We start from the raw sequence: 13,755 nt of genomic DNA, 5'->3' as shown, positions 1-13,755 counted from the left end.
TCTTGCGGGCATACGGTGCGTCTGGGAAAGTGCATTTTAGTTACTGAACAGGGCGAGGGGCTGTGTTTGCAGGGTGTGTGTTGAGGGGTCTGTGTCTGGAGCTCACTCTGTATTTTAAGGAGCAGAGGAGGGTCTACACTTTGGGGAGACTGAGGCAGGGCTGGTGGTGAGCTGGATCAGAGGGTACAAGAAGGTCTGGGTGTCGGGAGAGTATAGGTATTATGATCCACTGGGGCCCTTTGAGGGGAAAGGTCTGTGTGACAATCAGCTGTAGGGTGGGCATCCCCGGGGGGTCACCAGAGGGTCTCGGGTTCCACTGGAGGAGTGACAACGGGCGGGGGCGGGGGGGGGGACTGTGTGTTTGTCAGTCTATGGAAAGGGGCTTTGTATTTGAGACACGAAGAGAGACTATTTTTAACAAACCTAAAGACCTGAGGTTCGAGAAAGAACAAATGGAAAAGGGAGAGGAGTCTGAGGAAAGAGCAGAAGTGGCACCCCCACGGGGACGGGGACGCGGCAGGGGACATCCAGGAGGCGGGATGAGAAGCAAAGTGGAGGTCAGGTGGCTTCGTGGGGTCAAGGTAGATGAAGGGGAGGAGGGGACGGGTCTGGGGCAATTAGCTCACTGGCTTCAGCGTACTGGGGGAGACACCGAGTCTGGGGGCGGGTCCCCGGGGTCTGGCACCTCACCGTGAGAGCCAGGCAGTGACGGGCACACGCGGCCTTGTGCAGCGCGGTCATGCCATCCCGGGCCCGGAAGTCGATGTGGGCCCCTCCCAGGCACAGGGTTCGAATCACCTCTACGGAGCCTTCGGTCTGGGCTGCCAGCGTCAGGGGGGTCTCTGAGGGGCAGAAAAGGCCAGTCACGCGCAGCCCTTATGCCTCGTTTCTCGGCTCCCCACCTCTTCCAAAGCCCCTGGTTCTCCTCCTTACCTCCCGAATCCGAGTCGTGATAATTGGGGTCCAGCCCCTTGTCCAGCAGCCTTGCCACCTTGTCAGACGTCCCGAGCTGCACGTATTCCAGGAACTTCTTCAACCCCGTCTGAGCCATGGACAAGAGAGAGAAGACAGGCCAGTCAGGGAGCAAGGGGAGAAAAGCTGGGGTCTTGAGCAGCGCTGTCCAGTGGAAATACACAGCGAGCCGCGTGTGGCACTGAAAAGTCTCTAGTAGCCACCTTTAAAAAAAAAAAAAAAAAGCAAGGGGCACCATTGGTCGCACGGAAATTCGTTTTGACGACGTATCTCTTTAACCTAACACATCCGCAATAGTACCGTATCGACAGGTAATCCATAGGCAGTGTTTTAACGAGACGTTTTACGTTTTTGGGGGGGAACTGAGTCTTCGAAATCCGGTGTGCATTTCACACTCGCAGCGAGGCTCAGTTTGGGCCTGCGACACCGCGTGTGTTCGGGAGCCGTGTATGGCCGGTGGCTCCGGGAGTGGATGGCGCAGGTCTGGAGGGATGGAATATTTGGGGGGCGACAGAGACAAATGCATGGTGGGGGAGGGGTGGGGGGGAGGAGGGGACAGGGAGGCTTTTTTCCCAAGCGTCAAGAATCCTTCACTTCACCTCGGACTAAAGCAGCTCCCCCCGCCCCGCTTCCTCCCAGTTCTTAGGGGACCGGGGGAGGCACAGGGGACATATGGCCAGAGTCCTGGAGGGCAAGATAGCCAGATGTGGCTGGGGGCGGGGGACATCCCCGGATCTGGGAGAGGTTTAGGCTACGGAATTGGGGGAGCCGTGGGCTGTGTATGAAACAGCACTGAGGCAGAGGGACACTGGGGGTCAGAGTTCAGGCCAGAGGGTGGGGGGCAGGCAGGTGCCCTGCGTGGATACAGGGGACCCAGAAGACGAGAAGGGAGCATCTCAGGATGAAGAAAGCGGGAGCCAGGGGCCTGGGCGGGGGAATGCAGGCCAGAGAGGGGATAACACGGTTGGCATCTGGGGCCGTCCCCAACGCCACACAGCATCTCAAGTTACTGGGGGACCCTGGCAGAGGAACAGAAGGGGATCGGGAGTGTTGGAGGGCTGTTGGACAGGGGTGAGAGAGACAGTGGGAAAGGCTCCAGGTCTCTTTTGGGGGGGGGCTGCTGTGGGGTAGGGTTCTCTCACCTTCGTGTGCAATTTAGCCAGCTGCTTCTCATCCAGGTTGGTCTGTTTGTAAACCCGGGTCTTGTATCGGAACTGTGGCCAGGGGTGTATGGGGGGAGAGACACAGAGACTCAGAATCAGGGGCCTGGGGAGGAGGCTGGGCTCCTTCTGAGCCGGGGCCGGGGGGGGGCGGGGACGGAGGGGGAGGTGGTCAGCTCAGGGTCAAGGTGGAAAAGGCCCTGGAGCCTTGGCTGGGCAGGCAGAGGAGTGCGGGGCTGCTGTGGAGTATGTGGGCCGCAACCCCTAACGTGAAGGAGTAGGGAGCCTGGACCCCACACAGAATGTTCTAGAACACCTACTGTAACTGTGAATCCTTTCCCACTTTGAAAGGCGAGGAGGAGTCTGGGGCAGGCAAGGGACTTGCCCAAGGCCACTCTGTTGGTCAGAGGCAGAACGGATCGTCATTTGAACCCAGGCCTCTCTGACTCTAATGCTTAAGGGATCTGGAAGAGCCCACTGGGTTTCCCCTTGCCAGGGCCTGACTGGGAGAAAAATGGGGCATGCCTTCTCTCCCCTGCGGCCAGGCTGGGAAGGCTGTGGGCCTCACCTCCAGGTAGGGCACCCCCTTCTCAAAAGACTGGGGGTACTCTCGAAGCAGCCGCTCCTCCTCCAGAAAGTTGGCATCGCGGCCGGAGGTGGCCGGCTGGAACAGACCGTAGTTGAGCACATCCTGCAGGCTCTCGCTCAGGGCGCAGAGCACCTGTTGCTTGGCTGTCCAGATGGTGGCATCAGGGTTGAAGCGGAGACATTTCTGGTTGAGGAGGTGACAGGGAAGAGCCTGAGGTGGCTTGGAAAGGGCCTGGGGGTGATTCTGGGGACAGGAGGGGCAGCTGGGGGAAGCATGTCGGGGACCTGGAGATGGGGCCCAAGTGGGAGGACACCCAGCACCGGCAGCCTCGTCGTGTGGGCTTGGGGCCCTGTCCCCCGCCGGCCAGCGGGCAGTCAGTCACTCACTGTCTGGTGCAGGTCCGGGATGCCAATCCTGAAGACCATCATGCTGAAGTGGGCGTCGTCCGGGACAGACATAGAGCGGCCCTGGAGGCCTCGGGTGGAGGCCAGACTACCAGGTGCCCCGCTGCCCTGGCCCCGGGTCCCCCGGGGGCCTCTGCTGGGCCCGTCTGGGGAGCTGTCGGACTCTGAGCCCCCCTCGGGACACTCGCTGGCACTGTGGCGTTCCTCGTCCTCGCTTGACGCGGGGCTGTGGGTCATCGTGGGGCCACGGGGCGACAGGGGACAGCAGCATCACAGGCGGCTGCCGGGGCCAAGGGTGGCTGTCAGATGAGGGACCCGGGACCCCTCGGAGGCCACAGGCACCCTCACGGACAAGTGGTCTAGGGCAGCCGCCCCACATGCCCCAGGTTGGCAGGAAGGAGGCTGGACACACCCCCAGATACTCCAGCTGCCTCTGCTCACACACACGCCCATCGCTGCCGTGCTTCCAGCGCGTCTCCTTCCCTGCCCTTGGCCCTGCTCGCGGCCCCCCACCCCTCCTGCGCCCCACTTTGCCGCTGACCCAGCATGGCAGTGTCCCAGAAACCGCAGAATCACCGCGGGAGCTACTGGCCCACTTTGGCAGGCCACGGAAAATGCAGCTAAAATTAGCTGAGGACAGACAGGTGGACGACCCACCGGCATCCTACCCTCCTGGCCCCAGCCTGGCCCCTCACCCGAGGCCCTCCCGTCCTCCTCCTCCTCCTGGCCAGCTGGCGGAGGGGGCTGGGGAGAGGCTGAGATGTAGTAATGGGGGGACGGAGGTGCCGAGAGCCTGGGGCGGCAGAAGTGGGAGCCGCGTGTTGCTTGGGAGTGGTGCCCGGCAGCGGGTGGAACCGGTGACTTCACCGAAGTGTGGCTGACAGCGTGTGCAGGGGACTGCTGGGAATCGGTGTCCCAGAGGAGCAGGGGTGCTAAGATGGGGGTGTCATGGGGCAGAGTATCATTCGTGGCGTGCCCCCAAGGGAGCCACGAGGGGTGGCCTAGGCAGGTTGTTGGGGGCATCTCGAGACGGGGGTGGGTGGGTGCGGAGACTGGCCTGGGAGGGCTGTCTGGAGACCGTAGTGCGGTGGCCTGGGTCAGCTTAGGGTGGCTGCGGATAACCTGTGGGCACATTTGAGGACTGGCACTACAGGACAGGTGGCTGGACATTGCCCAGTACAGGTGGATCCACTCTGAGGGAGACTGGGGGTTGGGGGGGGGGGCTGGGAGGGAGGCTAAGAAGTGGGGTGCCGGTCTGGGGGACTGGGGTGGGAGGTCATCTCCAGATCCCCACTGTTCTCTCCTGAGGTGGCCTTAGAAGCCTGGGTCCCAAATGGGGTCCGCCTCCCTCATCTCCCCGTCTCCCACCCCAGCACCGGAAACCAGAATGTCTGGTCTGGTCCCTCCCCCCCACACCAGGCCCAGCTCCTGCACCGTTGCCATGGAGATGGGAAGCAGTGGAGGGTACTGCTGACTTTGGGGGAGTGGGGATGGGCTGGGGGGGTTGGGGGCGGGAAGACAAAATGAGTGTTCGGGGAGGACAGTTCCAAGAGCTGTGGGTGAGCGAGCAGCCTAACCACCAGCCGGCCGACCCCTCCCCCATGCGTGGCCCGGCTGCGAAGCCCCCTCCCTCTCCAGGTACCCAGCGGAACTGCCCCACCTTGGCCTTGCGGAGCCCCCCCTCCCTGCCTGGTCTCCTACCCGCCGGACTCCACCTCCCACCTCCGGGCCTGGAGCCCAATGCCACTCCCCCTCGGCTGACCCTGGCTGACCCCGGCTTCAACCGGGCACTAATGGTGTGGCCAGTGGGATGAAAGCAAAGCTGGCCCCGGCCACCCCCCCCCCCACCCCCGCCGTGCGGCTGCCCCCAACCCCCCAGACCGGCTCCGGCCCCTCCCCCTCAGGCCCGAGGGAGGGAGCGGGCACACTCCGCCGGGGCGGCATGAATCAAACGCTCCGCGGCTAAGAATAGCTGGCACGCAGCTGGTACTGAGACGGGCTGAGGAATCGGCGGGGGGGGGGGGGGGGTGGGGGAGAAGGGGAGAGAGGGGGTGCCCTGGAGGGTGCGGGGGGACAGGGGGCGGCTGGCGTGGCCGAGAGCGGGGCCCGGGAGAATGAATGGAGGCGGAGAGAGGCGGGGAAAGGCGGGGAGAGGAGCCGGGGCTGGGGCCGAGAAACTGGTGGGGGAGAGCCCTGGGCCGGGGAGAGGGGGCGGGGGCACCCGGGAGCGGGACTCGGAGGCGGGAGCCGAGGGGGCGCGCCGGCCGGTGGAGAAGGGAGCGGAGACGGGTGGGGATGGGGGGGAGCTTGCGAAGGGGGTGGGAAGGGATCGGAGGAGCCTAGAAGGTGAAGCCCGAGCTAGAGGGGGTCGAAGGGGGCGGAGGAGGCCAAGGCCCAGACCCTCGACGGAGGGGCGGGGGACCAGGGTGACCTGGGGGAGGGGCCTCGCGCGGAGGGTCTACGGAAGGGGTCTAGGGGCCCCGGTAGGCCGGGGTGGGCGAGGCGGGGGAGTGGCCGGGCAGGGCCAGGAGGTGGGTACCGCGACCGAGCCCTTGGCCTGGGAGCGCGGGGAAGCGGGTTTGGGCTGGGGCCGGGGGGTGGGGGGGGGGGGGGGTCTGCTGGCGGGGGCTGGGGGGCGCATCCTCCTAAGTCTGCTATCTGGGACGGGGCACCGGGGACCTGGGCGTAACCCAATTTGGCGTCTCCCGGGGCAACGCTCCCCACCTTACCCCCACCCCTCACCGCACACCCGGGCCCGGAGCCCGGCGCCCGGCCAAGGACGTCCGGGGCGCCCCCGCCCCCTTCCGCAGCCCCGGCCCCGGCCCCGGCCCCGGCCCCGCAGCTCCCCCCAAACCCCGGGTTCTCGACCCCCTTACCTGCCTGGCGGGGCTGCTGAGTCCCGGTCGGCGGCGCCCGCGGCCCCTCCCCCCTCCCCCCACCCCCCACCCCCCCGGAGACGGGGGACCCTCAGGCCATGCCCCACCGCCCCGGAGGGCGAGCGGGCCGGGGAGGGGGCGGGCGGGGGCCGGGGGGGAGGGCGGGGGGGCCGAGGACCTCACCCCCCCCGCGGGCCGGGCCTGGCCATCCGCAGAGCGCCCCCCCTTCTGCCGCGGCCGCCGCGCCCCTCGGAGCTAGCCCGCCCCCGGCTCGGTCCGGCCGGCTCCGGGCGCCGCGTCTCCGCCTGTTCTTCCTCCTCCTCTTCCTCAGGCCGCCGCCGCCGCCGCCGCCCGCTCCGCGCCTCCTCTGCCTCCCTTCTCGCTCTCTCGCTCTCACCGTCTCTCCCTCACCCTGTCTCTCTCTCTCCCTCCCTCCCTCTCTCCTTCCCTCCCCTCCCTCCGCCCTCTCCCCTCCCTCCGGAGCCGGTGGAGGAGACATCGCCCCTCCCCGCGCCCCCAAACCTCGCCCATCCCCCCCCCTCGCCGGCTCCACCCCCTCCCCCTGCCCTCCCCCACCACTCCCCGTCGCCACCAGCTAGCCCAAGCCGGCTCTACCCCTGCTTGCCCCCCTACCCGGACCTTGCGGCCCCGCCCCCCTAAGGGTTCGCTCCACACACACACCCCAGGACCGCCCCTTCCCAGAGCGTCTCCCACCCCCTCTACACACAGTAGGACGCGATAAATATTTGTTGCTAGACTCTGCTCCTCCAAATTGGATGGTGAGAGCTATAGATTGCCGTCCTGTCCCTCCAAACACACACACACACACACACACGCACACGCACACGCACACACACAAACATCTTCCCCCAAGGCACAGGTGCATAGAGTCACTAGCTGGCCCTGCACGTGCAGACGTTACCCATGCACACACTGTCCTGGGCGTGCATGACCTAACCTCCCTGTGGGTACATCACCACAAACACACTGCACTACAACACGTACATGTCACACGCGCATGCCAGAGCATACATGCCGCACAGCATTTACCCACCCCTCCCCCAACAAGGGCACGCACCCAGGTGTGCATGCTCAGATCTCCAGCTCACACGAAACCCAGAAACGGAGACGCACAACCACGTGTGCCTGCGGCTCCACCACACTCACCCACCTCCGAATTCATCACACAGGTGTGCACACACCCATTTGGATGCACAACACCGTGCCCTGCCTCCCCTCCATAGTTATTGCTGACGTTTCTTGAGCACTTCCTGTGTGCCAGTCTCTGCTCTGGATTTACTCATCCACTTCTCACACCAATCCTATGGGCTATGCACTTGGACCATCCCCGTTCTCAGAGGGGGAAACTGGGGCACAGAGAGGCAAAGTCTCTTGGCGCCCAAGGTCACCCAGCTACAAAGAGGTGGCAGCAAGGATCAGGGACAGGTAGGCTGGTTCGGTCTTTATGCCACTGTTGTTCACCACTAGGCACGCCACGGTTGTGTATTCGCCTTCATTATACACAGACATGCCCAAAGTCTCCTTGCAGCTCAGGTCTCTGGTGCCTGGGACATACCACAGACACAGGGCAGGTCCCTTGGGGTGAGAGTGTCCCCATAGCCCAGGCTCCCACCCTTCTTCCAGCTCCGCCAGGGCTGCCAGCTGGGGCTCAGACACCTGCAGAGGGTGGTTCTAAGAAGCCTCTGGATGCATCTCCAGCTGTGGGCTCCAGGGTACCAGGGTAGGAGCCAGCCCAGCCCCAGGAGGCCCCGCTCTGGATGCATACCCACCAGCCCAGGTGGTGAGCATCTGGGCCCAGGGAGAGAACAGCTGCCCATGTTGGCAGCAGCAGCGAGAGAGGCTGTGTACCCCTCTATGGTTTACAAGGCCTTTCCTGGCTTGTGCATTATCTCTCGAGGCCTTTAGCTGCTAGTGAGGGTTCCCCAGGCCCCTAATGGGCACCCGAGAGGCCCAGGCTCTGAGGTGGTGAGCAGCCTGCCCGATGTCACATTGCCCTCTGCTTTCTTGGATTTCTTGGATTTCCCAGGCCCCTCCTGGGGCTCCCAGCAGCTGAGGGCAGATGCCCGGCCCTTGCGTAGAGCCAGAAGCCTTAGCTAGCAGCTGCCATGCTGGTGACCTCCAGCAGGTTGCCCCATCCCTTCTCGGAGCCTCAGTTTCCTCCCTTGAAGAGCGGGCCCTGCCATCCCTGGCTGCTGAGCTCCACATTCTCGCTGGCACAACAAGCCAGGCCCAGGCTGGGAAAGCCCTGAATGACTCACTGGTCTGGCACAGAGTGGGCACGGCATGGCCTCCTGTTTCCCGTGCCTCTCCAGCTTCTCTCCCACTGCCCTCATCACCACCCTGGCTATCACCCCTCAGTGCCCCCGTGCACCTGCCTCAGGGAACTCGGGGTGCCCCCAAAACAGTGGTCAAGCCTTCAGTCTTCTGGCTAACCCGCTACCCTGCCAGGAATGGCTGTTTCTGTCCTCGCTAAGCAGACTGATTGAGCACCTACTATGTGCTATCTCCAGGGATACAGCAATGAATACGTACCTACACTGCCTTTGCTGGCAGGAGACAGGCAACAGACAAGAAAACAAACAACAGGAGATGGTCTTGATTATACCAAGAAGATAAAAAATGGGGTGTTAATTTGTGGAAGTGCAGCTTCTTTAGATAGGATAGTCAGGGAAGGCCTCAGATGAGCTGAGACCTCAGCAGGGAGAAGGAGCTGGGAGAGAACATGAGAGCGTCTAGAAGGAAAAGGCCAGTGTAAAAGCTCTGAGGGAGGAAGGAGCTTGGCAATCAGGAGATAGTGAAGAGGCCAGTGTGGCTGGATCCCCTAGGGGGTCCAGGGGGAGTGGGGGTGATGAGCTTACAGAGGTGTAAAGGGCCCATCCTTCCCAGCACCCCCCCCCCCCCCCACACACACACACAAGGCTGGGCAGGCCAGGCTCTTGCCGAGGACCGGGTTTGGCTTCCCTCCTGCATATGATGGGAAGCTGGGGGAGCAGGGGAGTGGGGAGTGACGTGATCTGATTTACGGTTTGGAAGCATGGCTCTGGCTGCGGCAAGCGGCGTGGATTGGAGGGGCTCGGGAGAAGGGAGGTGGAGAGTCAGGAGGAGGCCACTGCAGTGGTCCAGGCGGGAGAAGAGGCACTGGGCTGAATGCTCAGAGCTCCAGAGCCCAGCCTGCGTCTGTCTACTCCACCTCCTGGAGAAAGCTTCCTTCACCACCCCCACCCCCACCCTTCCGCCTCCCTTCTGCCCCAACCCCCACCTTGTGGGAAGGTCTGCACGTCTGGGAGCAGCTGGAGTCCCCAGCATCGCCCCACCCCGGGCCTGGCCTGCAGGACGCTTCCAGGAAAGTACAGCAAACGAATCCCAAAGCCCCACCCACTAGAGTTGCATACACAGCCTACATGCACGCTCTTCACCTGTGTCCCCGCAGACGGGCACACACACTCATTTTCAGGTTGGGGCAAGGGCTCCCGGCCAGAATGGGAGATCTGAGGGCAGGAGGCGCCCTAGAGCCTGAGAACTGTGGGAAAGCCTCCTCTGGCAGAGTGTGTGGGCAATGGTGGCCACAGAGTAATAAAAACCTTATGGAGACCCTGCAGTCTCCTTGCTCCCAAGGAGTGGCCAGGGGGAGGAGTGGGGAGCAGGGCCAAGCCCCAACAACGCCCTGAGGGGGTTCCTCGGCAGAGGCTGTGTCCCCAGGAGCCCTTGGAGAGCCAGCTCTATTCTCTTCTGGCCATCTGAGCTTTTGGCCATGGTGGAAGGAAAGAGCAGGGCGGAAGTGAGCTCTGGAAAGTGGGAAGAGGGGGGTATGTGGAGAGACCCAAGGCGGGATCCAGGCTTTGGAACGTTGGAGGTTTCCGGCCACAGAGGCAGGGCCTCGGGGGAGCCAAGAGAGGCGGGGAGAGACACACACAGAGGAGCAGAGACCAACGGACAGAAGAACAGACGGGCGGGCTGACAGAGACAAGAGCTGGGAGAGGGACCAGGGACTAGTGATCTGCACACACTCCAGTCCCAAGAGACATCCCCCCTCCCCAGAGACAACCCTTTGCGGCCTTGGGTGCTGCGGAGCCCAGCCTGATGCAGGCAGCCTGGCTGCTCGGGGCCCTGGTGGTCCCTCAGCTCCTGGGCATCAGCCATGGGGCTCGGGGAGCAGACAGGGAGTGGGAGGGGGGCTGGGGAGGCGCCCAGGAGGAGGAGCGGGAGAGGGAGGCCCTGATGCTGAAGGTGAGTTGCTTAGGACTCTGCTGGGGAACTGTGGGTGTGGGAGGGAGTGTATTCCAGGGTTAGGGAAATGGGCCAGGGAGAGAGATGGGGCAGGCTCAAAGGATGGGGATGATGGGTTCAGACAAGGGACTCAGGGGCAGAGAGCCAGCTTACTGCTGCAAAGGGGTGGCTGGAGTGTGTGGGCAGTGAGAATAGAGCTGGGCTGGTAACCATCCCTCCCCTGCCTCAGCATTTGCAGGAGGCCCTGGGGCTGCCCGCTGGGAGGGGGGACGAAAATCCTGAGGGAACCCCAGAAGGCAAAGGGACCTGGGGCACCGAGGAGGACGGTCAGGGGGAGGAGGAGGAGGAGGAAACAACGACAAACCCCACCACAGGCCCTAGCCCCTCTCCCACCCCTGAGGACACCGTCACGTATATCCGTGAGTAATCATTAGCTCCATCCTGCCCCCAGGCCTCCGTGGTCATTTTCTCAAAAATGAACGGTCCCTTCAAGGCCCGGCACCTTTCAATTGCCCACCACCCCGCCGGTGCTTGTCCCCCCACGTCCCTGGGAGTTCCGGGTGTCCTGCCTTGCCTCCCAAGAGCCCAGGCCCACCGGCCCCTACACTCCAGGAATCCCGAGTACCCCCTACCCCAACTCTGTCCCCTGAAGCCCTAGTTCTCCCTGGTCCTTTGGTCCCTCAGCTCCGCCCCTCGGGCCCCGTCCAGCGTGTGCCCTGTCTGTCCGCAGTGGGCCGCCTGGCCGGCCTGGACGCAGGCCTGCACCAGCTGCACGTCCGTCTGCACGCGTTGGACACCCGCATGGTCGAGTTGACTAGGGGGCTGCGGCAGCTGCGGGAGGCGGCGGGCGACACCCGCGACGCCGTGCAAGCCCTGCAGGAGGCGCAGAGCCGCGCGGAGCGCGAGCATGGCCGCTTAGAGGGTGAGTCCGCACCGTGCGGGGCGGGGAAAGTGGGACGATGCGGGTCAAGTGGAGGACTGGTGGGAGGAGGGGGCCCGGAAACGTCTGAGGAGACGTGAGGACCTAAGGTATCCGGGGCGAGCGGGTTCCTAGAGACTTGGAGGTCACTTGTTGGCTTCTGCGGAGCTTAGAGTAGCGGGGAGAGCGAATGCGGAGAGCTGGCGCGCAGAGGGGGAGGTACGCTCCTTACCGCGCGGTGAAGCGTACCCGTCTCGGGCCGCGCCACGCCCCCTACAGACAGATTCCAAAAGTCTGGCCCCACCCCGAGCCGTCCTAACTCTCCGCCTCCTTACTCCCCGCGGTTCTGACCCCGCCTCCTCCCGGCCCGGCCCCCGAGGCTCTAACCCCGCCTTCTCCCCGCCTCCGGAGCCCCTGACGCCGCCCCGTTCCCCCCTCAGGCTGCCTGAAGGGGCTGCGCCTCGGCCACAAGTGCTTCCTGCTCTCGCGCGACTTCGAGGCGCAGGCGGCGGCGCAGGCGCGCTGCGCGGCGCGGGGCGGGAGCCTGGCACAGCCGGCAGATCGCCAGCAGATGGAAGCGCTCACCCGCTACTTGCGCGCGACGCTTGCTCCCTACAACTGGCCGGTGTGGCTGGGCGTGCACGACCGGCGCGCCGAGGGACTCTACCTCTTCGAGAACGGCCAGCGCGTGTCCTTCTTCGCCTGGCACCGCGCGCCCAGTCCGGAGCCCGGCGCCGGGCCCAGCACCGCGCCGCACCCGCTCAGCCCCAACCAGCCCAACGGCGGCACGCTCGAGAACTGCGTGGCGCAGGCCTCGGATGACGGCTCCTGGTGGGACCACGACTGCGAACGCCGCCTCTACTACGTCTGCGAGTACCCCTTCTAGCGGGGCCGGTCCTCGCCTCTCCGGTCCATCCCACCACTCGCCCTTTGGCTGGGCCGTTCATCCTTCTAGAACGCCCTTCCCTCCCTCTCTCCCTGCCCGTGGATGGAAGCGTGTTCCCCCTGGCTGGGCGATCCCGGGGGGGCCTTCCGCGGGGCCGAGAGCCCTGACTTTCCTGTGTCTTTTTGGGGGAGCGGCGGGCACCAGGCTAAGTCCGGCGCCAATAAAAACGTGTGGAATCTGACTTGAGCGGGCAGTGGAGGCACTTTTGGTCTTTAGCTCGTCGAGGAGCAAGCTTGGCAGGGCGAGACCCTGGCCTTTGGATGCCTGTCCCGTTCTGCTTTTACAGGTATTATTTGATCCCCAGAACCAGAATGATGGAGAACACATGTACATATGTGCTCATATCATCCGCTCCTGCACACGCAGCTGATGCCTCCACCCCCATCGGGTCCCACTCACAGCCTTTGGGACAACAGGGCCTGTCAATCATTGTCCAGGCCTTGGCCTTGGCCGTGGTCAAAGAGAGCTGGGAAATACAAAGGAGCTAAAGGTTCTGATGAGTCCTGCAGGAAAGAGCCCATTTAATTTTGTTTCAGTAGTGTATCTCAAACTTGTTCCACCAGATGGAAGGTTCCTTAGCATCCTGTACTGTCAGGCCCTGCCCCGCTCCCTGCCCCTTCCCCCAGCCCCAGGGGCAAGTGTTTAGAGGCAAACTTAGGAACCTATGCAGCCTGGAAACTGAGGCTCCCTCCCAATGTTTCCTTGCCTACTCCCTGCCTATGTGGCCATAAGCCAGTCTCTTCTCTCTGAGCCTCAGTTTCCTCACCCATTGAACATGGGTACAATCATCTCTACCTTGTATTAGCCCTTGGGAAGTTCAGGTGAGCCCAGGAAAGTGAGCATTTGAAAAATGGTTGAATGTGCATCACGTGGTCCCTTTGCGCCCCCCCCCCCCCCCTTGTCATACCTTTGTTCCGGGAGTCAGAACACTCGGGAGTGGGCCAGCTTGGGCATTGGCATTGAGGACAGCACTCTTTGAAGGCAGAGCCCTTGTTTTGGAGCCCCCCAGTGTCTTTCCCCCAACACTGGCAACATGGCCCTGACCCCAACGTCATCATGGAGCCCAGGAACTGAACTGTGACGCTGTTTGTCCTTCTGCCCTTCCCTCTCCATCAGCCGTGGTACCACCAGCCTAAAATGTCACCATTGGATCCACCAGTGGGAGGAATGAGCCACCCCGGTCATTTCTCAGCCCCACAGCCCCTGTAGGAGTAACAGAATGGAGGGTGGTAGCAAGCTTGGGGGAAGGAGGCCCTGGTCAGGAAGGCTTCCATCAGAGGACCAAAAACGTTGCTCAGGATTCTTACCCCGGTGAACTTGTTTACTGGGGTTGGGGAGGGGTGGCAGGATGTCTTATAGGCAACCAGAGGGCACATTAGGCAGACATTGATGGGTATCTGCTGTTTTCTGGAAGGGGGCCACTATTACAGACCTCATAACATTCTGGAAAGTAAGTGGGTGGGACAGATCAATGGTTACCTGTCTGGATTCTGGAACCATATATCTCAGGTTCTAGTCCTATTTGGGTACTTACCTACCAGGCAACTAAAGGGAGACACAACCTCGCTGTGCCTCGGTGTCCCCATCTGTACTTGGGGGGGGGGGGGAATAATATCTACCTCCTAAAATAGTGCTGAACAC

General features: G+C 63.2%; 2 protein-coding genes across 2 annotated transcripts in view; one reads left to right on the top strand and one right to left on the bottom strand.

The window, feature by feature from the left end:
- Window positions 1-3,362, bottom strand: part of SHANK1 (SH3 and multiple ankyrin repeat domains 1) — a 40,695-nt gene extending 37,333 nt beyond the window's left edge. Inside the window, exons 1-5 of the mRNA XM_042918684.1 lie at window positions 3,108-3,362; window positions 2,701-2,904; window positions 2,115-2,186; window positions 934-1,042; window positions 691-842 (exon numbers count right to left, since the gene is read on the bottom strand). Of these exons, the coding sequence (XP_042774618.1) occupies window positions 691-842; window positions 934-1,042; window positions 2,115-2,186; window positions 2,701-2,904; window positions 3,108-3,362 (792 nt within the window). The remainder of the gene's footprint in view (window positions 1-690; window positions 843-933; window positions 1,043-2,114; window positions 2,187-2,700; window positions 2,905-3,107) is intronic.
- A 6,566-nt stretch (window positions 3,363-9,928) lies between these two features.
- Window positions 9,929-12,300, top strand: CLEC11A (C-type lectin domain containing 11A). The gene is made up of 4 exons (XM_042919505.1): window positions 9,929-10,249; window positions 10,479-10,668; window positions 10,980-11,171; window positions 11,609-12,300. The coding sequence occupies exons 1-4, from the start codon at window positions 10,103-10,105 to the stop codon at window positions 12,052-12,054; spliced, it is 975 nt and encodes a 324-aa protein (XP_042775439.1). The 5' UTR covers window positions 9,929-10,102; the 3' UTR covers window positions 12,055-12,300.
- The last annotated feature ends 1,455 nt before the right edge of the window (window positions 12,301-13,755 follow it).

Source organism: Panthera leo, chromosome E2 (assembly GCF_018350215.1).
Source record: "Panthera leo isolate Ple1 chromosome E2, P.leo_Ple1_pat1.1, whole genome shotgun sequence".
NCBI classification, from domain to species: Eukaryota; Metazoa; Chordata; class Mammalia; order Carnivora; family Felidae; genus Panthera; species Panthera leo.
Note: the sequence above shows the minus strand (reverse complement) of the source record. Positions and strands in the feature narration are given on the sequence as shown.

Bases quoted from the DNA above. Each gene is read 5' to 3' on its own strand.
- CLEC11A (XM_042919505.1), top strand. From the start codon at position 10,103: ATGCAGGCAGCCTGGCTGCTCGGGGCCCTGGTGGTCCCTCAGCTCCTG. The intron at 10,669-10,979 runs GTGAGTAATCAT...GTCTGTCCGCAG, and splicing joins GGACACCGTCACGTATATCC to TGGGCCGCCTGGCCGGCCTG. The intron at 11,172-11,608 runs GTGAGTCCGCAC...TTCCCCCCTCAG, and splicing joins CGAGCATGGCCGCTTAGAGG to GCTGCCTGAAGGGGCTGCGC.